The 26,928-nt window shown below is 35.4% G+C and overlaps 1 protein-coding gene across 3 annotated transcripts in view; it reads left to right on the forward strand.

Moving 5' to 3' along the window:
- The first annotated feature begins 5,955 nt into the window (after positions 1–5,955).
- The window catches only part of LOC143257518 (protein FAM184A-like), a 104,848-nt gene continuing 83,875 nt past the window's right edge, over positions 5,956–26,928 (forward strand). For all 3 annotated transcript variants that reach the window (XR_013031895.1, XM_076516289.1, XM_076516290.1), the window contains exon 1: positions 5,956–6,456. Coding sequence is in view for 2 of the 3 variants with exons in the window: in XM_076516289.1 (XP_076372404.1) it covers positions 6,319–6,456 (138 nt within the window). In the remaining variant the exon portion in view is untranslated. The remainder of the gene's footprint in view (positions 6,457–26,928) is intronic.

Here is a 26,928-nt window from a genome sequence, read left to right on the forward strand (position 1 = left end):
AAGAAATACTATGTATTGTAAATTATTCTGGTATTTTGGTGAAAAGAAATAATACTTTATCTTGTCAGTTATTCTGTGAAGAAGATCCGTGTTGATTGAGAGAAAACTGTGTTTGTCGTAATGTGTTGAACTAAAGGACTTTTATCTGATTGTTGTTGTTGTTGATGCCATCGAAATATTGCGAATATGTACAGTATTCTCCCTGTTCCACCAATAAAACTTTCAAAACAAAATTGGCATTTTAGTTTGTAAACTACTGAGCTCCAGTATCAGAAAAGTTGGCTGAAACAATGTCTTTCTAGACATTTTAGGCTGTTTGATTTGATTTGTTTTGAATTTCGCGCAAAGCTATTCGAGGGCTATCTGCTCTAGCTGTCCCTAATTTAGCAGTGTAAGCCTAGAGGGAAGGCAGTTAGTCATCACCACCCACCGCCAACTCTTGAGCTACTCTTTTGCCAACGAATACTGGGATTGTCTGCATATTATAACACCCCCACGGCTGAAAGGGCGAGCATGTTTGGTGCGACGGGAATTCGAACCCGCGACCCTCAGATTATGAATCGAGTACCTTAAACACCTGGCCATGCCGAGCTTTTTTACGGCTGTAAACTAAATTTGTCATAGTTTATCGTAATGTGTGACCGGAATGTTGTACAACTTTAATCGCTAACGCCAAATTTGTTAACTACTTCCTGTATTTCTATAATAAAGTGGTTCTTGATGTGTGATCTAGTAAATACGGCTGTTGGCTTCAGTTTTTGATATGCTACAGTTACGTAGAGCGGATGCGAAATGCTATAGAATCTTTATCGTCATCAAGAAAAGATGGTTAACTTGAAGATGATCTAGGAAGGTCGGAACGTTGTTCTTTCCTTATCAATAACAATGTTAATACCCATAACGGCCGTTCTGAGATATATTTTATGCCGTCTATTGTCAGGTTTGATTATATTATCTTCAAATCTGAAACAAAGCTGTGAAATCATGATTAACAGTAAACAAAAAACACAAAAATGACGTTTTTCAGTACAATTAAAGATAAAATCTTTATTATGTGTTACAGTTGACTAGTTTCGAAGCTAATGATGACGGTAACTAGTGCCTAAAAAGAAATTACTGTGAGATGATGTTTAAGAAACCATTAATTTTTTGGTCATATCAAACGAAATATTAATACAAACTAGACAAGATACTTGGGTGCCCACTAAGAGCACCAGGTCATTACACAACCAATGGAGGATCGTTGTTCGTCTTAGAGACCACCGAATTATCGTCTTACGAAACACTGGCAATGTCTCAAAAAGGTTGCATCTGAAGGGATTGCACAAGATTGAACCACTAAGTGGATATTGCTGTGGAATATCAACTTTTACTAACTTTTTGAAGGTGGTCAAAGCAGCCTTGCAGTGGCTTTTGATCTGGAAGATGCCTACGACAGAATCCAACTATCTATTATTGCTGTGTGCTAACAACAGCAATAATAGGTATAGACATAATGTGTGCTAACATTATTCGTGGACATTCCGGTGTGCAGAGAAGATCTAATACATTTAAACTCGAGATCAAACCGCAACTATCTCTTAGCAAGGTGATAACATGGTACAATAATATCGAAAGGTCATTGGTCATCAGTCCTGCCAAAGCCACAGTAAACGTATACATATTCTGTAATAGACATTCTGATGAGAACCAAATCATTACTATCGTTAGTGGACGCTTCTATTCTTTTAGAAGAAACACATAAACACTTGAGGGTTAAAGTTTGACAGACAACTTCGCCAGTTACATTAACATCATGTTAACCAGAGGCATCAATGCATTGAAATTCCAGAAGGAATCAGATCCAAATAACATCAACTGCTTACACTCTAACAAAGTCTCATCTGCTTCATTATAGATAATCTGTGATCATTATGAGTGATGCACAGTTAAATAAGGCAGGAAAGTAACAAAACATCTGCTTAAGATTGGTAGAGGGATGTTTGTTTTGCCACATCACTGACATCCGCGATAAAGTTCAAAGTTTAACACGTAGCAACTATAGATAAATTTATAATATTTACCTAGATGTCCTGCCTAGTCAAAGTTTAGTATCTAGTCAGTTAAATGTCATGGTAATTAACTCATTCTCAATACAAACACAATAATCTAATCTGAATTTCCATGAACATAAAATGTAAATATCAGGTCAACAAGGAAAATATTTGTAAGGCAAATAACAGTGAAAAATCAATATTCTTTGTCAAATAGTTACACACGTGTTAAATTATTGGTAAAGCAAATGGTTGAATTGTGAATATATAAAATATTAAACAAAACCTATGAATATTCTAGAGCATAGAAGATTAATTAGAAGTTTCTAATGGTGTGACTCCGCAGACATTCAGTTGTGCCACTGGGGAGGGGGAAAGACAAATTATCGATTTTAACCCTCCTCTCATGTGAAGGGACACGTGAGTTTAATTTGCATAAGGAAAGCGTTTCAACTAAGACAACAAACTAACAAAAAAAGGGTGTGAGATGCATACATTTATCTAAATTTGTCTACATTTTCATGCTTCACGTGTTTCAAGAACAAATTTATGTGCAATTCAAAATAATTCATTTTCTTTCGTTTATTAAAAACATTAATGATTCTTTTCTGTTTTCAGATGGTTAAGGCACTCGACTCGTAATCGGGGGATCGCGGGTTCGAATCCCCGTCACACTAAACATGGTTTGCTCTTTCAGCCATAGGGGGTTATAATGTGACGGTCAATCCCACTATTCGTTGGTAAAAGAGTAGTCCAAGAGTTAGCGGTGGGTGGTGATGACTAGCTGCCTTCCCTCTGGTTTTACACCGCTAAATTAGGGACGGCTAGCTCGTGTAGCTTTGCGCGAAATTAAAAGAAAACAACAAAAAAAAACAATCTGTTTGAAAAAAAAGAAACAACATAAATTCTAGTCCATAACATGTATTCGTTTATAACGTCCAGATATATCAAGAAGTTTAAATCTCCATTTTTTTAAGAGTGTACCAGAAATCTTTACTGATTTAAAGGTTGGTTGTTAAACTAGAGAAGATAACACTTGATAAATTACTTGCACTAATTCTTAAATTGTAATATCCGAATCCGTTAATAAACAAGGACAGTAATGTCAAATAACGTTGTACCAAAAAGTAAACACATTTAATTGCCTGTTGTAGAGAACAAATGTGTTTCTGCTGTTGAAATAACTATACCTAGTGTGTATACAATGATGTAAGCTTTAGATCCATGTACGTAGAGGTTTTAAGAATGCTGTTAGTTGGCATAATAAACAGAAATAATTTATCGCCAGGATAACACATGGACATTTTGTTATATACATGAACTATGTCATGAGAAAAGGATGAAAGACTATACTCGGCAGAAGAATTATCATTAGTTTTGCTGATCACAGATGGCGGTAACATCATTACAACATAATGCACTTTTCTTAACAACGCAAGTGAGATGTGTGTGTATGTTTTCTTACAGCAAAGCTACATCGGGCTATCTGCTGAGCCCACCGAGGGGAATCGACCCCCTGATTTTAGCGTTGTAAATCCGTAGACATACCGCTGTACTAGCAAGGGGCACGCAAGTGAAACTCATTACTCAAAAAAAAAAGCCACGTAAAAGTTAAATTTAATAATAATAATAAAACAGAAATGTATCTATTTCGCAGAGTCATTTATTGGACGACATCATGATATCCAATAACATATATCAACCAGAAAAAACTTATAACACGTCCTGCGTTTATAGGCTGTAATTTGCTTTTACTTTAATTCAAAACAAACAATCATATATTATTTCATCGATCAAAGATAGTGTTATTTGAAGAGTGGAGTTTATTAACAAAATTCAACAACGAGAAAATAAAAGTTAAAAATACTTTCTACACTCTTATTAAGTGGATTTAATTTGCAACATTTCGGCTTTAGGCCTACTTCATGTAAAGTTGTCAGTTATATTTTGTTCTTTGCCCTTGAACACGAAAATTCAAAACAAACAAACAATTATGGCATTGTTGTACATTATAAAACAGCCGAGCCTTCTTTTCATTCTGGTTTCTGAGGGTTTTGTGTATCTAAAGAAGGAAGGGTGAATAAATGGTTTTGAGCTCTAGATTTTGTACTAATGAACAGTCCTTCGTTATAGGTTAGAATGAAGGGGATTTCACCCTTTGAGCTAAACATATTTTCAAGCAGTATTGACATTACGACGTGATCGTAGCGATATAATTTCATTAGTTCTTTCTCAAAGTGTTGAATAATTAATCTTTGTGTTTTGGGAGTGTTACGAATTATTTGTTTGTGTTTTTTTTATTTCGCGTAAAGCTACTCAAGGACTGTCTTCGCTGGCTTTTCCTAATTTAGCAGTGTAAGGCTAGAGGGAAGGTAGCTAGTCATCACTACTCACCACCAACTCTTGAAATACTCTTTTACCAACGAGTAGTGGAACAGGCCGTAACATTATAACGTTCCAACGGCTGAAAGGACGAGCATGTTTAGCGTGACAGAGATTCGAACCCTCAACCCTCAAATTACGAGTCGAGTATCCTAATCACCTGGCCCTGTCGAGCAGCTGATACGAATTAACAAGGAGGTAAAATAATGTAGGATATTTCAAAGAACTAATACTTTGTGAACTTACGAATTTTAATACTGACTATTGAATAAAAATTGGCCAATGAGGAAGAACATCACAGTATAGAAGCTATGACGTCGTTTATTCGACAGTCAGATGCAGTCCATTAAGGTCCTCAAATATTCTTGCAATTTTTTAATTGATTTGAAATAATTCAACGTTAAATTTCTGGAAAGAATGTTTTAAACTAATTTTCCATGTAAGGAAAACTAACATTGCTGTATAAATATATATATTATGATCTGTTTGATTAGATTTCCATTGTCGTAGAAACATTATGAAACAGATCTTTATGATCTCGAGAGATATAAAAGTTATTAAAAAGAGCAGCTGTAGTAGTGGGTCGGATGTTAGAGTCTCATCTTCAAACATGTTCGCCATTTCAGTCGTGAGGACATTATAATGTAACTGTCAATCTTATTTTTAGTTGGCTGGTTCCCTACCGTCTGGATTATCACTTCTAAACTATAAACTGCAAGTACAGTAAACTCTCGAGTAGCTATGGATGAAGTTCAACATTAAAAATCTGGTAATTTTGTTTGTTTGTTTGTTTTGAATTTCGTGCAAAGCTACTCGAGGGATATCTCCGCTAGCCGTCCCTAATTTAGCAGTGTAAGACTAGAGGGAAGGCAGCTAGTCATCACCTCCAACTCTTGGGCTACTCTTTTACCACCAAATAGCGGGATTGACCGTCACATCATAACACCTCCATGGCTGAAAGGGCGAACATGTTTGGTGCGACGGGAATTCGATCCCGCAACGCCGTGGGGGCGTTATAATGTGACTATCAATTCCCCTACTCGTTGGTAAAAGAGTAGCCCAAAAGTTGGAGGTGATGACTAGCTGCCTTCCTTCTAGTCTTACACTACTAAATTAGGGACGGTTTGCGCAGATAGCCTTCGTGTAGCTTTGCGCGAAATTCAAAATTTATAAAAACAAGCCGCAGATCATAGAAACGGGCTGTCTTCGGACAATGTGTGAATTGTTGGTATTTAATAGTAAACATGTAACAATAATTATTTATAAAATGTATAAAAATCACATTCGTACATTGCCTGAAGATGGTTCGCTCTTATTGGCTGAAACGTCTCAGGTTCAATTGCTTGAAACATTTCCACTGTAAAGCTGATCGTGATATTAAATGAAAGCAAAATAATGTTTTCTTATATAAAGTATAGCATAAAAAGTTGTGTTAAATATAAACATCCAGCAAAATATTATTAGTTAAGTTCTCTTTGTAACCATCAGATAACGCTACCTGCTCGATCTAGTTTCAAACCTGTTGGCAGGAGCTTATGACGTGACCTGCAGGCTTACGTTAGCCATTAAAGATTTAAAGATGAATGTAGTCTCTTGTAAATACTCAGAAAAAAACAATAATATTTTGTCACAAAACAGCAACGTTCTTTAAATTATTGCAGTGAATTAGATATGTTATATTCCTTATCTTGCCGTCGTTTAAGTTAATGAAGTAAAAGTTATTTGGTGAATTTAATATGTAAAACTATACTCTCTTTCAGTAAGCCTAACGACAAGGCAAGAAAAGCAAGACGTTGTAGTTGGCTACTTCTCTCTCTCTGTGTCGTCTGCTACACCGTGAGGTTATGCGATTATTGTTTGTGTAAGTAACCGAAAAGCTTAATAGCAGCCAAGCGAGCTCGAGATGGCTTTCAGACGGGACCATAGAGCTAGCTCTCATAATACTCACGCAAACTGTTGGAAAGAAAAACGGTCCGAACCTAGTAGCATGCCGCCAGATCTTTTATACAAAATGTCGAAAAAAATAGCACAGCTAACAAAGGTAAGATAAACATCTTGTTTTAAACTTCAGTTTAAAGTCAAATTTACAAGTAGGCTATAAACTTCGTCAGTAATGGTATAACTAGCAATTATCTTTAGGCCTGTTTCACAAGAATTTTTGAGTCTAATAATGAGTACGAGTAAGACAGGTTTTCTTCAAGGACATACATATTTATAAGTTGGATGGAGCTTATAAAATGGACATTTTAAATACATTTGTAGTCTACCCGTTGAGTATTATATTTTACTATTACAAGTTGCTAACCTAAATATTAATTTTAACATCAGCGATGCTCGAATGATCCGTTTTCTTGCAAAATGCCATAGGATTAGAATACTATTAACTGGCGTTTCAACACAAAATATCAAAAATATAAAACACGTAAGTCTGAAATGTCAAGTCGGCCGCCAAACCTAAACACAGCCCGAAGGATTAAACAGAGTGTTATTATTATTATTATTTTACTGTATAACACTTGAAAAAAGTAGGATATTCTTAATATAAAATTGAATTTCGTTCCTAGCAAAAGATTGCATAAATTGACTGCCTAAGTTAGTATGATAATAATGGTGTCAGAAGGAAAAGGTTCAACTGTGTCTATAATCCAGCAGTTCGAGAATATAATCGTAAATAACTTATTCACGCTAAAAGTTGATATATATAGATATAAATTATATATATCGTGTTTTTTGTGTTGTTGTTTTTTTTGTGTGTGTAGAGTAAAGCCACATTGGGCTATACGCTGTGTCCACAACGGACAATTCCCGAATCTTGAATTGAGGTGTTGTAAGTTTGTAAGCGTACTGCTTTGTCACCGTAATACAACCGAATAAACATAAATTAACAGTATGGTTAATGTGTTAATAAATGGGGATAAAATATAACCCAATGTTCGTTTTTCTTTACATGGAAGTACGTTCACTTGTTAAGCAGTTTTTACTAGCTCAGCAAAAACCTCTAGGAGGGCTTGCCATGGAAACGTCAAAGATCAAATTTGTATATTAGTAATATAAACTTGATACCTTACTTACTAAATACATAAAGAGCATAATTAGGGATACATGCCATAAGCCTAAAACTTAAAATAATTGAATTGAGGATTTACAGGACTATAGAAAAGTTAGAGATATCGTTTGAAAAGAAATCCAGAAATAAACGACATAAGAAATAGTTGGCAGATAATACTTAATTAGATTGTTTTAAGTATGCTGAAGATAAGAAAATATTAATATGGGAACTGAACCCTCGAATCTACGAAAAGTATGAAACTGCTAAACTTTTAAACGTTTTATTATCTTTAGTGTTTACAATAGAAAATATTATATAAATATTCCTGACCTTACGGATTTATTAGAAATTTTGGAATTGACCTGAAAGTAGAAAGATCGAAAGAGTCCTTAAAACACTAGGAGCAAACAAACCTTTTCCCATGGTTTTAAATGGAGTCATGGTACAGGCATGACGGCCTCTCTTTTTCATTTTGTTCCCCGCTGGGACAGCGGAAAGTCTTCGGAGTTACAACGCTAAGATCATGGGTTCAATTCCCCTCGATAGACACAGCAGATAGTCCAGTGCAGTTTTGTTATAAAAAAGAAACATAAATATAGTATTTCATTTTTGGTAGGTAAATATATAGTGGACAATGATTAGAGTGTTTCTAATGCTACTTGTATTTCTAAATGGGACGATGAGAGGTGCCCTGGAAATTTTAGGCTAATCAGTCCTTGTTTTATAGTGGAACAAATTCCAGAGAATCTGATAAAATAAAAATCATGTGGTGAAATGTATTATGGAAAAACAAAATCTGCATTGAATCACTGAAGATAAATCTTGCTTTACAGGTATGTTAATTATTTCGAGTATTTTACACATTTTATAGATAATGGAAATGATTTGTGTGGACTTGGGGTAATTAAATTAAAAAAAAAAGTTTTATAAGGTACGACACAGAAGATACGCTAAGAAATTCGTACTGTTGCAGAACAAATAGTTAACTGGATTATAGGGTGGTTGTACGAGAGAAAACAAAAAATTATAAATGGAGTCCAATCAAACTTGACTCTTATCACTAGTAGAATACCACAGTGATTGGGTCTCTGTTTCGTTGTTACGTACGTTAATGATATTGGTAGGGGAATAATTAATTAATTAGTAAAGTTTGCTTATGACATTAAACTTGAGTATTTTACCGGTAATGGTTTTTTGGTACATTACAGAATAACTTAGTTAAAGTGCAAAGTTGAAGAAGCATTTGGAAAATGGCCTTTATTTATAGTAGGTGCAAGTTACTACAGTTGGTTTATCGTAATTTGGATCACACATCTTATAGACAGAGAGACTGGAATCCACTCAGTGGATTAATTAATTGAAGGAAATGATCATTACGTAATCATGAATAAACTACTGGAGTCATCGAGGAAGAATTCTGTTGTTAGAAATAAACCTAATAGAACTGTATAGTGCATCTATATACATCACATATTCTGTAAAGACGAGAAAACCCACTTGTAGAGAAAATTATATATTTAAAAACAGCTGGTATGGGTTTTCGAACACTGCAAATCAAATGTACATAACATAACCATAGAAAACACCTAAATACTAAATAAAGTAACAAACATAAACAAACGCAAAATTAAAGAAGCCTTACTTATACAAGAACTCAATCCCAAAATAAACCAATACAAAGGAACACCTTTATACCTATATTAATAAATATGTCCAGCATCTAAGCACGCCCTCTACATTCCTACACTCAATTACACAACTGCCTTCAAACATGTGGTCAGCTACCAGTCAGTAACTCCTTTCTTTGTGAACCTGACGATGACCGAAGAAGGTCGAAACGTTGTTCGCTCCTCTAATAGTGCCTTCTCTATCCGTACCAGCCGTTTTTAAATATATAATACATCACATATTGATTCGAAATTCAAAGAGATAATTATTTCTATAAAAATTCACCAGTTTATTTTTCCTTGGATTAGTATGTACAGGTTTGGTCTCTATCTAAACAAGAATATTGACCTATTGGAAATAATTTAGAGAAAACCCACTAGAATAATTTGATAGATCGAAGGGTTAACGTTTAGGTGTCTTAAGTTGACAAAAGGATAAATGAGGCTATATTTGAAATTTATAGGATTAATTTCTGGCTGATTGAGGGGACAAAAATCTGGTTTGTTTGTGCTGTATTATGACTGTAATAAGACACGAGGACACAAGTTTACGATATGTAAAAGACAGGTAGGCCTAGTTTATAACACTTTTATTTTAATAACAGCTTGATATGTTTATGGAATGTGTGCCCATCGGCAATAATGGAGACCAACACTTTACAAGAATGTTAAGAAAAGAATCGATTACTTGCAGTGGAACAAACTTGTGTTTAGGTATTATTTCAAGGGTTATTGTGAAAGGATACCCTTGAAGAATTAAATTGTCCCATATTGTCCGTGTGTTATGTTATATACACTAAAAGGTAATCCCTATGTACCGATTATTTGAAGGTTATCTCTATGGAAAAGAAGGTTATAAAATGTTTAGGTTTACTCATGACGTTATCGGCAATACGCATGAGGAAAGCGTTATTTATGGTTAACTATAAATACAGACATATTTGTTTTAACAGAAACACAATGTTTACAAAGCTCATCAAATTGTATTATCGTGGCTTAGAAAGGAACACAATTGAGACTGCCAGATTAAGGTCCCCAATTTCTCTTATCTTCCATTGGATGTCATTTTAGATTTCCACGGAGAGCTTAGAAGCCTTTTAAATTAATTTAGTGATATCCTATTTTTAGTTCTTTATTTTTTCCTAAATTTCAAAGAATACCCATTCCACATTAGGTTGTTATAAAATTATTTTACGATTTCCTTGTAATTATATAATAATGGAGTATAGTTGAGCCATGGTGGTTAGGGCTCTTGACTCACAATCTGTGGGTTGCAGGATCAAAATCTGTCACCTAACATTCTCGTCTTTCATCTAAGAAGACGTTGTGGTATGACGGTTAATCGCATTATTCGTTGACAAAGAGTAGTCTTAATCTATCACCTCCATCTTAAGTACAGTTAGCGCAAATAGCCCTCGTTTTGCTTTGCGCGAAATTCAACAAATGAACGGCATGTTTCAACGTACGGTTAACTTTAACTTTCTGTTTATGGAAAATTCTGCATTGTCCGTTTCAAATACAGTGTTTTCCTTTTCCATTAAATGTTTTATTCTTAGGTTTTCAGCTTTAAACATATACGTACTCGCAGGCTCTTCAGTGATTTTGATAAGTAATGCCGGCTGAATCGTTAGGGTTAGCAAACCAAAGAAATGATGTTAGGGCTATTATAATTTTCATGTGTATAAATACTTATGAGGTGGTGGTGTTTTTTTTCTCCCTGAGTGGTCACGTGGTTAGTGCGCTAGGTTTGTAATCTGAGGGTCGCGAGTTTGAATCCCCCTCACACCCAACATGCTTGCCTTTTCAGCTGTGGATGCATTACAATGTGACGATCAATCACACTGTTCGTTGGTAAAAGAGTAGTCCAGGACTAACTGCCTTCCCTCTAAGCTTACACTGTTAAATTAAGGATGACTAGCGCAGATAGCTGTCGTGTAGCTTTGCGCGAAATTCAAAAACAAATAAACAAACTTATGAGGTTTTTGAATAAATAAATAAATATTGTATGTATATATATATATATATAATGAATAAAAAAATTTTTAAAAGTGCCACCAACAAACTTGACATCCAGCTGATAGGGTAAAATAATAACCATATATGTACCACAATACATGGACATTGCCCTGAAAAGGATCGGAGTAATATTTAGTTCACTCTTACCCAAAAATGAAGTAACTATCACTATCAAATACTGCAAGACCACATAAGTACGGGGAGGAGGAAGAGGTCAAAGAGAACCTGACCCTCCAGGGTACGAACATACAATACCCAAACACCGAGACAGAGAGGTTTGTGAGTGAATTCCCCATGGATATTTTTTTACGGTTTTTGCCTTTTACGTCATGTTTCAAAAGTATATTATTCTACATACTAAGTTGGTTTTATCGATAAAAATAATTTCTTTCACAGTTCTTCAGAAATACGGGGTTGGTAATTTGAATAGAATGTCTGTAGGTGAAAAAAGATATTGGTAGGATGCTAGGATCATTGGTCACTGTCTAGAACAGGTAATGCGTGTAGTAGCTTCATTCACGTATAAACTTGGTATGATGGTTGAAACTGCCAGAAACCATATTGAGCAAGTAGCTACGCTAGTTGTTTTCCAAACAGTTTGTAATATATACGGATTTTTCTGAATAAAATATATGATCGTCGATGGTGAAATTTTGTTTACCAAAGTGAAATAGTTTTTTTTTTTCTTAAGCTATAATAATCTCAAGATCTGCCACAAGAGCCAAACTAGAATATTTTAGTACTGATCATAGGATGGTCAACAAGGTAATCATTCCATGAATCGGTGGTTTAGGGTTATTTCGATAGATGTCGATGAGTGAAACTCGACACAACTCCTAAAACGCGAAAGAGACAACTAAATATTTATGAAAATGTTGAAATCTATGTGGAATTATACAGTCCTTCTTATATATTTATTGCAGAAGTGACATTTGTATTTCGAATATCGCTATGGAAGTCACCATGTAATGCATAGTGCATCTACTTTAACACTACATTTTTGAGCTTTACTGTGAAACTGATTATTTCTTATTCATGATTCCAATCTCCCCTTTGAAGATAATGATACTGTTGTGGTCGATTGTTTGTTTGTTTTATGTTTCACTGACACTGCACTCGCGATCTCAAGGTCGCTGGTTCGAATCCCCCTCCCACGAAATGTGCTTACTCTTTCAGCCGTAGGAGCGTTATAATGTGATGGTCAAGAGTAGCCCAAGAGTCAATGGTGGATGGTAATGAATGGCTGTCTTCCCCCTAGCCATTCACTGCTAAATTAGGAACGACCGACACAGATAGTCCTCGTGTATATTTGTACGAAATTCAAATCAAACCAAACTGTTTGTTTGTTTGTTTGTTTTTAATTTCGTGCAAAGCTACACGAACGCTGTCTGTGCTAGCCGTCCCTAATTTAGCAGTGTAAGACTAGAGGGAAGGCAGCTACTCATCACCACCCATCGCCAACTGTTGGGTTACTCTTTTTACCAACGAATAGTGGGATTGACCGTACATCATCACGCCCTCACGGCTGAAATGGCGAGCATATTTGGTGTGACGTGGATTCGAACCTGCGACCCTCTGATTACGAATCGCGTGCCTTAATCACATGGGCAAGCAGGACCATGTTGAATTAGGGACAGCTAGCACAGATAACCCTCGTATATGTTTGTGCGATATTCAAAACAATCATTGAAGCGAAGTACAAAAAATGAAGGAAACTTCTTGATCATCAGTGGAGTCGAGTGAAATTCTGTCAGGAATGAAGTGTGCTGGGGTCAAATGGTCAGCTCCATTGGATCTAAATCCCGATAAAGCAGAAACAAGCTGCTCGGAGTCGAAAACTTGGTTTCTGGTCTGAAATGGAAACAGATCTCGTGTAATGGATTGACGAAAACGTCAGACCTGGTCTTACCAAGAAATCAGACTATGCTACGAAACAATGCGTGGGCCAAGAAGAGAAACATTTCTGGATTGTACTATTCGGTTGGTGCAGCCGTTTCAGTTAGCTACACAAATTGATGACTGGTCAGTGATGGTCCCATGAGACGATCACATGAGTCAAAATGAAGTCAAGGACTTTTCGTCAATTAAATTTTGAAGACGAAAACTTTCGTGGATTTTAAATTTTGTTGTTAACAATGTTAAATAAATTGTTTATGAACCTTTCTCTGCTAGTGTTAGCTTGTTTTTAGAAATATAGGTATAATGTGTAGTTTTTTTTGTATAATTCTGGAGGATAGAAAAAAAACATTTAGTATGTTATGAATATTGACACCTCATCCAATTCTACATATGACGTTAGTTGTATGTATTTTTTGCATGTCCTGTTGTGAGAACACACGACTATTTTAACACATTTTAAGCATGTTACCCGCTGTGAAAAAGCACTACCCTCATTTTTCCTTCAGATGTTTCAGTTTCTGCCTTGGTAATTGAAAATTATGTGATAGTGTCGGATTGAGGGTTCTGATGAAAGTATAGATTCTTAATGTTGTTCAAATGTTGGAAATCTTAAGTAAGCTTTTTGGTGTATTATGGTCTGTAGTGGTGAGGTTTCGGGCACATTATTAAGTAACTGTTCTTTATGTTAGAAAGCCTGGGAAAGGTAAGAAAAAGAATAACTATTTCTCATAATGTCCAATATTTGGATAACACTTACGTTAGGTTTAGTCTACTATCTACTGGACTTCAGGATAACAAGTTGTGTGATAATCAGTGACCTCAGAATAAGGAACAATAAAGTGTATTTGTGTTTATGGCAAAAATACTCAGGCTGTTTGCCGTTGTCCTTAATTTTCTACTCTTGGCCAGAGATATGACAGCCGTAATGCTACCGTCCACGGTAAGAGATTGATTGTCATTTTTATAACGTATTCACAGCTTAAGTCCATTAGTATTTAATGGTATTGCACGGGTGCGAACCCGGTTCACCAACTCTAAAAGCGATTGCTATACCACAGTACTCCGATCAACAACAGACTTTATGACTTTGACTTAAAATCAAGAAGACCTATTTCTTGCATTGTTTTTAGACGTTTGTTGAGATCATCAGAATTTGTAACAACTCCATTAGGTACCTTTACTCTTCACAGAGGACTTGGATTTAATTATATGTTTAGTATAAAAATAGTTAAACCCTGCTTCGGTTTATTTTATTTGTTTATTTTGAATTGGCTGAAATGGCGAGCATGTTTGGTATGACGAACATTCGAACCCGCGACACTCGGATTACGAGTCGAGTGCCTGAATCACCTGGCCATGCCGGGCCACATGCTTCGGTAGTTGTTCATTTATGGTGTGAATGAAAGTATAGACGATATTATAAAATATGCAGCCAGTCACCCCGTTGTTTGTCAACCGACCTCTTAACCACTTTGTATTCAAATAGCCCAAGAGTTGGCAGTGGGTGATGATGACTAGCTGCCTTCCCTCTAGTCTTACGTTGCTGAATTAGGGACGGCTAGCGCAGATATCTCTCGTGGAACTTTGCGCGAAATTCAAAACAAACAAACAAACCAAATGAGCTATTCATCAACGCTCAATTTACCGTGTGATGTCATAGATCTTGGCGCTGCACTTAGAGAAGCATGGATATGATCTTCTCTAACATTCTCCGCCAACTGATCGGAAACACTATCAGGGCTGAATTTAACTTTCTCATGCTAACTGACTTGATGAAAACTTTACTTCGATAACTTTGTTATAAGCTATTAGCAGCAACTATATTCCAATTCAAAGGTTAAGAATGTTATATTAGAGTGATTTTGAACATTCACACCAACAAATCATGTGTCAGTCACAACCAATATAAAATGGCAGTCGACATCAGGACTACATTTTGACATTATGTGGCGTTTCATAAGCAGTGTGGTGCCACAGAAAATAGATCGTTTATGAAAAAGCTCTTTCAAATAAACTATTCATACACTCAGATCACGAAAGGTGTTTTCAGATCTGGGACTTAGAATTTGAAAGACGGTGGTATATCTTGTACTTGATGATGCTCTAAGACAGAAGAATACAAATCAACTTGGAGTGGCAGGACCATGTGGACAAAAGAATTGAAAGAAATTTCACCCTAATCATGGTAAGCAAAATGCAGTATCTCGTAACAGATGAAAATCCACGAACACCAACATGAGTACCAAAGGTTGTTCACATGTCCCAGACAAAAGTATCCACCATAATCATGAAGGTTATTTACCTGAAAGAGTGATACTTATTCGGTGTACACAAGATGTTGAAAGGGCTACCAAGTGTATAAAACTGGAAATAAACGGTACCTAGTCTTCAAGAAACGGCAGTACATGGTGACGTTTGACGAAGTGTATGTGAACCTTGATAAGAAATCTCAACGATAGAACAAAGCTCAAGTGGAGAATCGGGGGCGTACTTACCAAAGTTAACACTGTTGACTGTCATACTAATGTTCTGGATCTTTCGCACCACACGTAAATACTGGCTTATAGAGGGACGAGGCTAATAGGATATTGGTTCACCAAGATATGATGACTTCAAGTAAACCCTCCATTTAAATTGTCACATATCAAGCAGCCAAAAAATGAAGCCTGTTTCGTGCTATTTCGTGCTATTCCGTGCAAAAACATGCCGATCAAGTTGCTTATAGGTTTCTATGCGATCGGACTGTTGAAATCAACTATGGGAAACCGTATGCTAGGAAAGATATGTTTTGTGTACGACAGTTTCACGACTAAACCTTTGGTACTGAAAACAAGGCTTCAAGGCTACTGTCTCAGTGGCGTCGAACTTGGCGACATGGACTGTAATCGTAATGACGTGATGAGGCTCAAAAGTCTTTTTGATATAACGCACCTAACCCTCTCCATGTATTGTCAATGAAACTAATTCATCACAATGAATAAACGATACTCGTGAAATATATTTTAATCTAGTTATGTGATTTATGTAACGTACGTGTATCTTTGAGTATACACTCATGCGTACATGCTCTTTTGTATTACATATGTATATGAAACAAATAGAGATAGATAGTTTTGAAGATTATCTTACAAAGGTTTAGATTTGTAATAGAAAGTAAAAATAAAACGAAATTTAAGTTGTAAGATCACAGTATTGCGTCATATACAACGTCACTTGATCTTGATTCTCTAAACTTTTTAAGTGTGTTATTATTGATAGAATAAAATAGAAAAAAATTTCCCTTGGGGGAAATTTCTAGCAAGTTAGGGTTGCTGACATTGAGGGATTCTGTTATAGACATGATTTCAAGGGTATAGAGATTTGATTCCATTTCTTGGATTTTGTAAACTGATACAAACTCTTAGGCTAGAAACAGTATGTATATACCATTTAGGCTTACTTTATATTTTGAAAAAGGGAGAACATTATTAGCTCTTCTGTAGGCGATGTTTTGCAAGTAATGTGATAGACCTCGTTACTAACTATAGTTATGTTCCATACATGTAAGTATACAAACACATGTATATTTTTATGTGACAAAAATATCTTGAAATTTTTTAGGCATATTTTGATGAAATTTGACACAGTGATAGTGCTTTAGATACAGTTAAACTCGTTAACTTTTGGCATATTTCCTACCATCAATCATATTTCCGTTCGTTTTTTAATAAAGATTCTCTTCATTGCTGGCGGATTTCTGTGTTTATTCCTGGTGCAAGACGCAGCTGGAATCGTGAAGATTTTATTCACATGTAATTGCTTTCCAATTTTACAAGTAATTTTGCCTTTGAAAACCTTTAAACTTAGCATCACTGAGTTTATTCAATAGTTATTTGTCCGAAACATTGAGGTTAAATGCTGAAGGCTGCGCTAATTAATCACGAATTCATCTAGAATATATACATTTATATATGAACATACTCATATTTCCTGTATGTGAAGAAGCTCACAGATGATTTTCGTATATTACAGTTGGCATGACAGACCGTTGCTCCGTTCGAGACTTGGATAGACCAGAGCAGATCACGTGGTCATTGTGAAATAGAGTAAAATGTTCGAAGTATACATCCACTTAAGAGACACATGTAACTGGCTTCTTTGAACAAAATGTAGTGTGTGCTTATTATTAGTGTTAAATCATGTCAAATCCCTCATGATAGGTAGCCGAAGATACTGCCTAAAATTATGGAGGAATATTAGTCAGAAATAGACTGGTATACCTGGATGATTTCAGTCCGCAGCTGTGAAGGAAGTTGTTGTTTACTGAGAATGTTATTACGATATGTAGGCTTAAGCCTACGTTTACTGAATAGCTAATGAAATCTAATTAATCTAGTTAAGACAAGAGGAGGGATTATACACAGAGCAGTGTAAAGGGTGATGACGTTATCTTGTTAATCCGGAAGAAAGAAATTAGTGCTAACATAATTCTTGAACATGTTAATCTTATTCATAGTACTTGTTTTTGTATAAGGATGCATACAGATGATCTACAGCACTAGCGTGTATTTTTAGTTGTTAATTTTGTACATAAGCCGAACCAAATACAATAAAATTAACCTGTGTCGAAATAGTCACAAAAACGCAAGTTTATTGTCGCGTAGAATCAAAACAACTTTTGAGTAAAAGGATAAACAGCACTGTTCTCTGAATACAGGTGATATCAAAGTTAGCCAGTGCTTTGAACACGCTTAGGAAATACTAGTCAGCTAATAAAGGCAGGTAACTTAGCAAGCAAATAGATCTCCACCCTGCATAGCCTACATCGGAGCTAGCCAATGCTCTGAGCATAAATAGAAACTAATGGTCACTCTAGAGTCTAGAAGGATATTTAACTTAGAATACAAGTTGACCTTCATCCTGCAGCGCGTATATTAAGATTGAAGTTCACTTTCTGAACATTGTTTAAATTCAACGACCTTCTTTGATGATTTGAAAAACTAAAATAAAAAACTAGTAATAATATTTTATATATATTCACCAAGTTTCATCAAAATCAAGATACAGAGCAAAAATAGTGTGAAAAATCGGTCGCCGTGTTAGCAGATAGGGATGTTTTGGAGTTTCATGACTTTTACCTCTAACCTTTACCCTCCACAAAATACTCAGATCTAAGTTGGGTCATATTCCAAATGTGTACTAAGTTTTGTTCAAATCCATTCAACCGTTTTTGAGAAATGTTGCTGACAAAGACACACGCACAGGGGAAAATCCATAACCTCCGTCCACCACCGGTGACGGGAGTAATAATATATAGCAGAAACTAATAGCTACTCTTACAGCTTGCTGGTTAAGCAAAAATCACAAATAACTCAAATAGCTTTAGTGAAAGACATTCTATATATCAAACCATGTAAACACCATTTTTCAACTCCCACAATATTTAAATGCAGTGCTCATTGCGTCAGTTTCTGGATGTATATCAATAAACATGAAATAGCAGTATATGACTTACATACGATATTTATTTAAAACCGTGTGTGTATCATTTTGAAACTCCCACAAAATGTAACCTGGTGCTCGTCACGAGCGAGTTACAACAAGCATGATAATTCCCAAATGTATGCAATAAACATAGAATGGCAGCGACTTATACATTCTTTCCTTGTTAGGGATTCATGTTTAATACTTGTGACACCTTTAAAATACAAATATAATATTATATATATGTATTACAGATGTTGGCGATACACTCGAATTGAGAAACTTTTTCGTATGACCATAAACACCTCGGAAGAAACGTTCTATTATTACAATATTCAATGACATTAAATAAAAATATATTTATAATGCGTACGTAAACAAAAGAAAGAAAAATTATTCTACCAAAAAAAGATGTTTTAATATTTACAACGTTTCGAGCTGGGACGTCCTTCTTCTGGTCAGCAAAACAATGAAATATAGTTAGAACTCTCATAATGGTGAAGTACATAAAATGCTTATGGTGTTTATGAGATATTTTAAAGTAGCCTTTGGTGAAAAAGAAAAAAAAATCTATAACATGGGTACATAATCATTAAATAGTTATTCAAATACCACAACATTTAAATGTAATATTCATTGCGTCAGTTTCTGGATGTGTAACAACAAACAAGGGATAGCAGGATATGACTTGCATACGTTTTTAGATTTTAGCCATTTTTTTTTACTCATTAATGTATTTGTAAACCTATTTAAACATTATATACTAACTGCGCCTTTCTTTTAACAGTTATTAAATGAATATCTATAGGGTTTTGAGTCCTGGTAAATCACCATACTGTAATCTAAGTTTAGGTGTGTGAATAATTTACATTTCACCTAAATCATTATTCGATATTATACAGTGAACCAGCTGTTTAGTGATTATATATATAATGTTAGAAAATTTTCCTTTTTCTCCGATGGTTTCTTGTATAATGATAAAACACTGTACGTATTATATACGCTTCATCGTTATAACAGACCTTGAATAGCTGAAACTGCATTTCAAAGCAAATGCTACAGCCAATCAAAGAATGCATGAGGCCTCTACGTCACAAATTCTCTTCTCAATGATATCTTCGGTGAAAAAGATAGCTGTGATATATATAACGTATTATATTTACTGCTTTTATATTTATGTATCTTTTATACACAAATGAGTTTGAATAGTATGAAAGTCAACATGGTACCTACTTTTAGTTTGTAAAGTTCATTTTGTTTTTGAATTTTGCGCAAAGCTACACGAGGGCTATCTGCGCTAGCCGTCCCTGATTTTGCAGGGTAAAACTAGAGGGAAGGCAGCTGGTTATCACCGCCCACAGCTAACTCCTGGGGTACTTCTCTCACATTATAACGCCCCCACGGCTGAAAGTGCGAGCATGTTAGGTGTGACAGGGATTCGAACCCGTGACCCTCGGATTATAAGTCGAGCGTCTTAACCACCTGACCATGCCGGGCCTAGTTTGTAAAGAAACCTATAAAATGGCTATCAATCATGTGCAAGTTGCACTTATCGAGTTTCACAATTTTGGAAATTACATGAAATTCAGTGTCACGTGCAGCGTATTACGTATTTCTTTGTTTTTAGCATCGACATAAAAACCTTTGCAGTTCAAGTCTGTAGAAGGAAACATATTCACCTGTACTACATATATAAGTTTTATTCCTATATTTTTTTGTATGCTCAAATTTTACGGAAAGGTTTGCAGTATTGGAAGTATTGTAAAAAGTAGTCATTAGTTTCTTAACTCGTCTAACTTGAACCAGTAAATATTTATATTTATCATTCAACGTGTTAGGACAGAAAACTCAGACAGACTATTTTTATATCTGTCTTAGTTACTTATTAAAGTTATCTATTAAGCTTGTTAATACTAAAGACCTTTCTAACGGTTATGTTTGCTTTATCCATAATTTAGAAGTAATAAACTATAGGAAGACAGTCAAATCTTGCACTACTCTTCACCAAGAGTTTGTCGGGTTGACCGTAATATTATAATGCCCCCCACGGCTGAAAGGGAGATCGCATTTGATGACAAGAATCGAACCAACAACTCGCAGTTTGAGAGTCGAACTCCCTAAAGACCAGGCCCCAAAACGAAAGCATTTTTTTCTTGTTTTCTCTCCTTTCTTTGTGCTCAAGCAAAGCTATATAACAAGTTGTCTGCGTGTGACTTCTACATATGTTAAAATTCAATTTTTAACGTATAAATACTTAAGCTTATTGTTGAGCTACTGGGGAAGCTTGTCGATAGAGCCAACCGTATAAATAAACCATATAAAACCGATGTTCTAAATATAAGCTGTTTTTAGAACAACGAGGCCCGGCATGGCCAGGTGGTTAGGACGCTCGACTCGTAATTTGAGGGTCACGGATTTGAATCCCATCACACCAAACATGTTCGCCCTTTCAGCCGTCCGGGCGATATAATGTGAAGTCAATCCCACCATTCATTGGTAAAAGAGTAGCCTAAGAGTTGGCGATGGGTGGTGATAACTAGCTGCCTTCCCTATAGTCTTAAATAAGCTAAATTAAGGATGGCTAGCGCAGATAGCCCTCGTGTAACTTTACGCGAAATTCAAAACAAAAAAACATTTAGAAAAACGTCCTCCTTCTTAGTTATTCAATAATGTCCTACACTGTAAATTCTGTTTTAACAAACTTCTGCGGAAGTTAGGAGATCAATCTGAGACTGCACTTCTTGAGAAGCTTTACATGGGCATTTTAATAGTAGTTATCTTCCACTGCAAACCGCTTTTAAATAGGCGGAAGGTACGAAAGTATGTTGGAGCTACACAAAGATTTGAGAGGTGTGTATTTGAGTGGGATTGTTTTGAATCCATTTTTGTCGGCCATCTTTCAAACGAAAACAACCGAAGATCTCGAGCTGTAACTGGAACCTTGAAAACTTGACTTGTGAGCTTTCATCATCTTCAAGTCATTGTTTATTATCTTGTTAACATTATCATAATGTATGCTAAACTTTCTGTTAACTTTCTGCGTTAGAGACTTCTCTGGATAAAGACGTTTCTCCGGATAGAGTTGGATGTTATTTCGATGCTTATTTCTTTTAATAATTGCTCTGCTTCATCGAGAAAATTGAAAAATTTCTTTTTTGAACTGTCATATTCTTTGGCTGCACATTGTTTAACAATAACGCTACATAAATAACCTCCTTGGCAAAAGATATGACGTATTCCCAACATTGTGATTTTTAAAGTAAGCCTTTCAAGGAAAGAAAGGGGAAAAGTCTTATGTTAAACAATATATCCCAGGGAAGAGAGCGTTACTGCAAGACTAGATATAAGGTTGGAAACATTAATACTAAATATGCAAATCAATCCTTAGCCATTAATCACAGGCTAGATAAAAGAAAAATATTGTAACAGTACCAAGAAATGTCGAGAATTAGCTCTAAGAAAAACTACGAGAAGGATAGGCCTAGAGCCCAGTCACTTACGACACTTTGTACTGTCGATAGTTAGCTCTAAGAAAAACTACGATAAGGATAGGCCAAGAGCCCAGTCACTTACGACACTTTATACTGTCGAGAGTTAGATCTAAGAAAAACTACGAGAAGGATAGGCCTAGAGCCCAGTCGCTTACGACACTTTGTACTGTCGATAGTTAGCTCTAAGAAAAACTACGAGAAGGATAGGCCTAGAGCCCAGTCACTTACGACACTTTGTACTGTCGAGAGTTAGATCTAAGAAAAACTACGAGAAGGATAGGCCTAGAGCCCAGTCACTTACGACACTTTGTACTGTCGATAGTTAGCTCTAAGACAAACTACGAGAAGGATAGGCCAAGAGCCCAGTCACTTACGACACTTTCTACTGTCGAGAGTTAGCTTTAAGAAAAACTATGAGAAGGATAGGCCTAAAGCCCAGTCATTTACGACATTTTGTACTGTCTAGAGTTAGCTCTAAGAAAAACTACGAGAAGGATAGGCCAAGAGCTCAGTCACTTACGACACTTTGTACTGAAAAAAGCTATGAAACATTTGTAAAAGAAATTAAATAAAAAATTAGAAAATAGGAATGGGAGCACCAAAAAGTGAGGAAACAAGGTGGGAATAGGTGGGTTAGCATTACATAAATTGGTGGTTTTTGACACTGTGGAAGCTGAAAGTGGGTGTGGCCATCATTTTGTCCAATCATCCTTCGTCTTTTACTTTGATTATTGATCCAATTATATACTTGAATTGAGTTTTGTCAGTAGCTAATCCTTTCTAAGTGCTTGACAAGTAAAGAAATTTCAAAATTAGCAGTTTTGATATTATTATTTTGGCACACCCGTTACTTGTTAGATACCTATAGTGTCTCCCTTAAGCAAAGTGTGACTATTGATGTTTCCTTTCCAAATTTCGACCCAAACAACCTTCTTTTGATGTCGTGCAGTTCATTTTGGTCACATAATTTGATTACATACATGTATCTGTACTTGGTTGCTGAAACAAAGGTTACAATAAAAAAATTTAGCTTCAAAAGAAGAATGTTCTTTATGCTATTACGTTGAATTGGTTCGTATTGAAAAGGCAAGATTTGAAGTTGGTTCAGAAAGTTAAACGGCTTGTCACCAGAAGTAAGCTAATAATACAGTGTTCCATTACGACTAAACTTTGAAGAACGCTTAGAACTGTAAAAAAAAACCATACAGTTTTTTTTATATACATACGAGAGTAATGATTACAAACTTTTCTCAAAGTATTGTAATTGAAAGAAAGGCCAACTGTCCAAAGTTGTACGGATGGCATATGGCAAATGAAAGCATTTCGTAAGATTGATCTAAATGTATATCTGCTACAAAGTCCAAGGCGACTTATTATGATTTATTGTCGTCTTGCCAGTGATATAATGTTTCAAAAGTTAGGCAAAGGATGTTATGAATGTTTTCTTTAAGAAATTTGCGACGGTAATAAATTGTAGCTGCAACGTTGGGTTAAACATCCATAGAGTGAAGAAACGTAATTCTTTGTAATTAAGCACAAAGCTACACAATGGATTGTCTGCTCTTCACACCACTGGTATCGAAACCAGGTTTCTAGCTTTGTAAATCTGTAGACGTGCCGCTGTGCCACTGGAGGAAAAGAAAATGCCAAAGTGGACCATTCACAAACTATGAAACAGACTTGGTGACACCATTATACCATATACTATGGTAGGAAACCATCAAACACAAAGCACCCAACCACGTGTCCAAGACATCATGACATCCCTCATATCACTCTAAGAATACAAGTACAAACGGGAAATCTTGACATACCATTTGAAAACTTCTTAGTTAATTATCACATTAATCTCTCATGGATTTCTGTGCCTCTGAATTGCTTAATGTTTACGGACATCTAAAGCACGTAAAGTGTGGGATAACATTAACTTCTGTGTGTTGCATTAATCCATAACAAGAACCATCTTAAACAACGACATTTGGTGGTGGATTTATGTTTGTTTGGAATTAAGTACAAAGTTACACAATGGGCTAGCTGTGCTCTGCCCACCGCGGGTATCAAAACTCAGTTTCTAAGAATGTGAGTACGCAGACAAACCGCTGTGCCACTGGGCGGCATTGGTGGTGGAAGAAAAGGCCTAGGTATTCATCAAGCTTGTGTCATTACTGTAGAATGTGAACGACACCTATGTATGTAGGTTTATAAATATGTCGTCTCTGTAATAGGATATGCACACTACGTATTGAACATGAAAAGTAAACCCGTACTGTCTTTCCCTTATGTAATGGTTCTATATATGAATTGGCGCAGTAAAACCTTACAAGACGTTTTTCATATTAATGGCTATGTCCTGAAATGACAATGGCAGCAAGTCTTCCTGCTACAAACATTCCTTCCATCAACTATTTTATCATCAGTTAATAGTACTATTCTGTGAAAATCAAGTAATTATTAGAGTACGAATTAAGAAATAGCTTGATTTAGAGTTTCAGTACAATTTATTGATTTTGACCTCGCTTTTTTTTATTGCCCTATAAAACAGATCTGATTGGTTATCAGAGGACAACACTGAATAAAGCCCCTTTAAAAGTGTCAGATGTCATGCAGATCTCGCATTTACAGCGTATTCAGTGTATAAAGTTCTGTTTATAACATATGCTCGCACACTGTGTTTTGCTTTTTCGGTAATAAATTGACGAGATTACAAACCGGAAATGTCATACTGTAAAGATCTATTCGACGTAAAATATTGTAGGAGTTAAATGCATTTTCATAAGTTTTTATATTTCACGAGATTTATATATTCAACCATAAATGTAAGAGCTTTTTTTCTTGTTTTGTTTTCTTTAATTTCTCGCAAAGCTACACGAAGACTATCTCCGCAAGCCATCCCTAATTTAATAGTGTAAGACTAAAGGGAAGGCAGCTAGTCATCACCACCCACCGCCAACTCTTGAGCTACTCTTTCACCAACGAATAGTAGAATTGATCGTCACATTATAACGCTTCTACGGCTGAAAGGACGAGCATGTTTGGTGCGACAGGATTACGAATTGAATGCCCTAACCATCTGGCCATGACGGACCAAAGCGTAAAAGAAAGAGGTGATTTTTATATTGGAATATTAGAAAATTAAGACTCGAAAACACTGAAATATACTGCTATTACTGTGAATAAAGGGCTGCCATATAATTCGTGTATTTTCTGCACATTCTGTTTATTACAATTGTGATAATTGACAAACTGCCAGAAATAGTAACTTATTGATTCGTTTGCACGATGGTGCTGTAGAAGTCACCAATCATTTGTAACTCGGTTAACAATTACTAATATTCTTGCAGTGGCGTAATAGAAACACTTGTGTTACATTAGTCAAAAAGGTAAGAAACAATAATTATGTATGTGGAGCGTGGTGAAACGTTCTCTTGATTATGTATATAAAATATATAGGCGAAGCTATACAAAGGACCTTTTGATATCTTACCATTAAATTATGGTCTTTTCTGGTAAATGTATGAAATTCTTAGTATATATATCCAAGACACCTAGAGGTTTCTTTAAACAGCTGTAGGCAATTTTAAGTAAGAATTTTGAAAGGTGATTGATTAAACACCTTCCCTGTACACAGTTTGATACAAAATTCATATTCGTAGTAAAAATGCTTTCCTGGAGGATAATGTCCCTGAGGCCTTTTATATTTACTTTGTATTATTTTTGTCTCACCGAAAATTTCCTTACCATTTAAGTCAATTGTTTTTATGTTTTTTTCTTTCAAATAAGTTATAATTTATTATTATTTTTAAATATTAATAAGATTTTCTTTGGAAACTGCTTTTACTATATTGTGACTAATAGCGTTTAAAGACAACTTGAATGGGCAACCAATAAACGATTATTACTATATTATTGTATAAAGCGTATCTATGTAGGTATGTAAACACAAAGAAATACACATAATCATGTACGAAGAAAAATGTTAACAGAAAAAATGGGTATACACTAATTGAGAAAAAGACCATAAAGTAACAAGAAATACAATAAAATCACTCCATTCCAAGTTGCGACCCCTATATTTACGTTCGTTGTGCATGTATGCATGTATATATATATATATACGTTTGTTATGGAAACACAGGTTCTTTTCCACAGGGGGCACTATAATTTAAATTCCACCAGGGTTTGTCTCTCTGTATATTGAAATCGACTGCGTTAACATGTATAAATGTTGAATCCTTAGAATCAATAATATAAAAGGTGAAGAAATCATGATGCTGGATGGGATGACTCCACTTATCTTTTGTATTAAATTACTTTGGTTCTTCGCTATTCAAGTCTACCTTAAGAAAAACCTGACTGTATAATTAATAATTTAAAAATGAGGTGATAAAGAAACGTTACTGCCCAGTGTTGGATTACTTTTATCTGCCGAAAGTTTTTCTGAAACATCTATCAGTTTCTCATTATGCTAACCTTATCACAATATAGAAAGCATAGAATGAGTAATGTGAAACGTCAAACGATATGTTTCTTTTTGAACTACCCGCAAAGCTGCACGAGGGCTATCTGCGCTAGCCACCCCTAATTTAGCATCTAGTCATCACTACCCACCGCTAACTCTTTGGCTATTCTTTTACCAACGAATATGAGATTGACCGTAATATTATAACTCCACATGGTTGACGGAAATTCGAACTCGCGACCCTCAGATTAGGAGTCGAGCGTCTTAACCACATGGCTATGCTGGGCTCCAAACGATATGGAGAGATGAAACAAAAACTTATTAACATTGTTCATGTTTTACAAATTGTCTAAAACCAGTATGTGTTATTCTTGTGTGTAGGTGTACAGATTCAGAATATATATATATACTCGCACCACAATCTTATAGAAGTACTTCATTTTAAACGATTTAAATTTGTTGTTAAAAA

Source organism: Tachypleus tridentatus, chromosome 7 (genome assembly GCF_004210375.1).
Source record: "Tachypleus tridentatus isolate NWPU-2018 chromosome 7, ASM421037v1, whole genome shotgun sequence".
NCBI classification, from domain to species: Eukaryota; Metazoa; Arthropoda; class Merostomata; order Xiphosura; family Limulidae; genus Tachypleus; species Tachypleus tridentatus.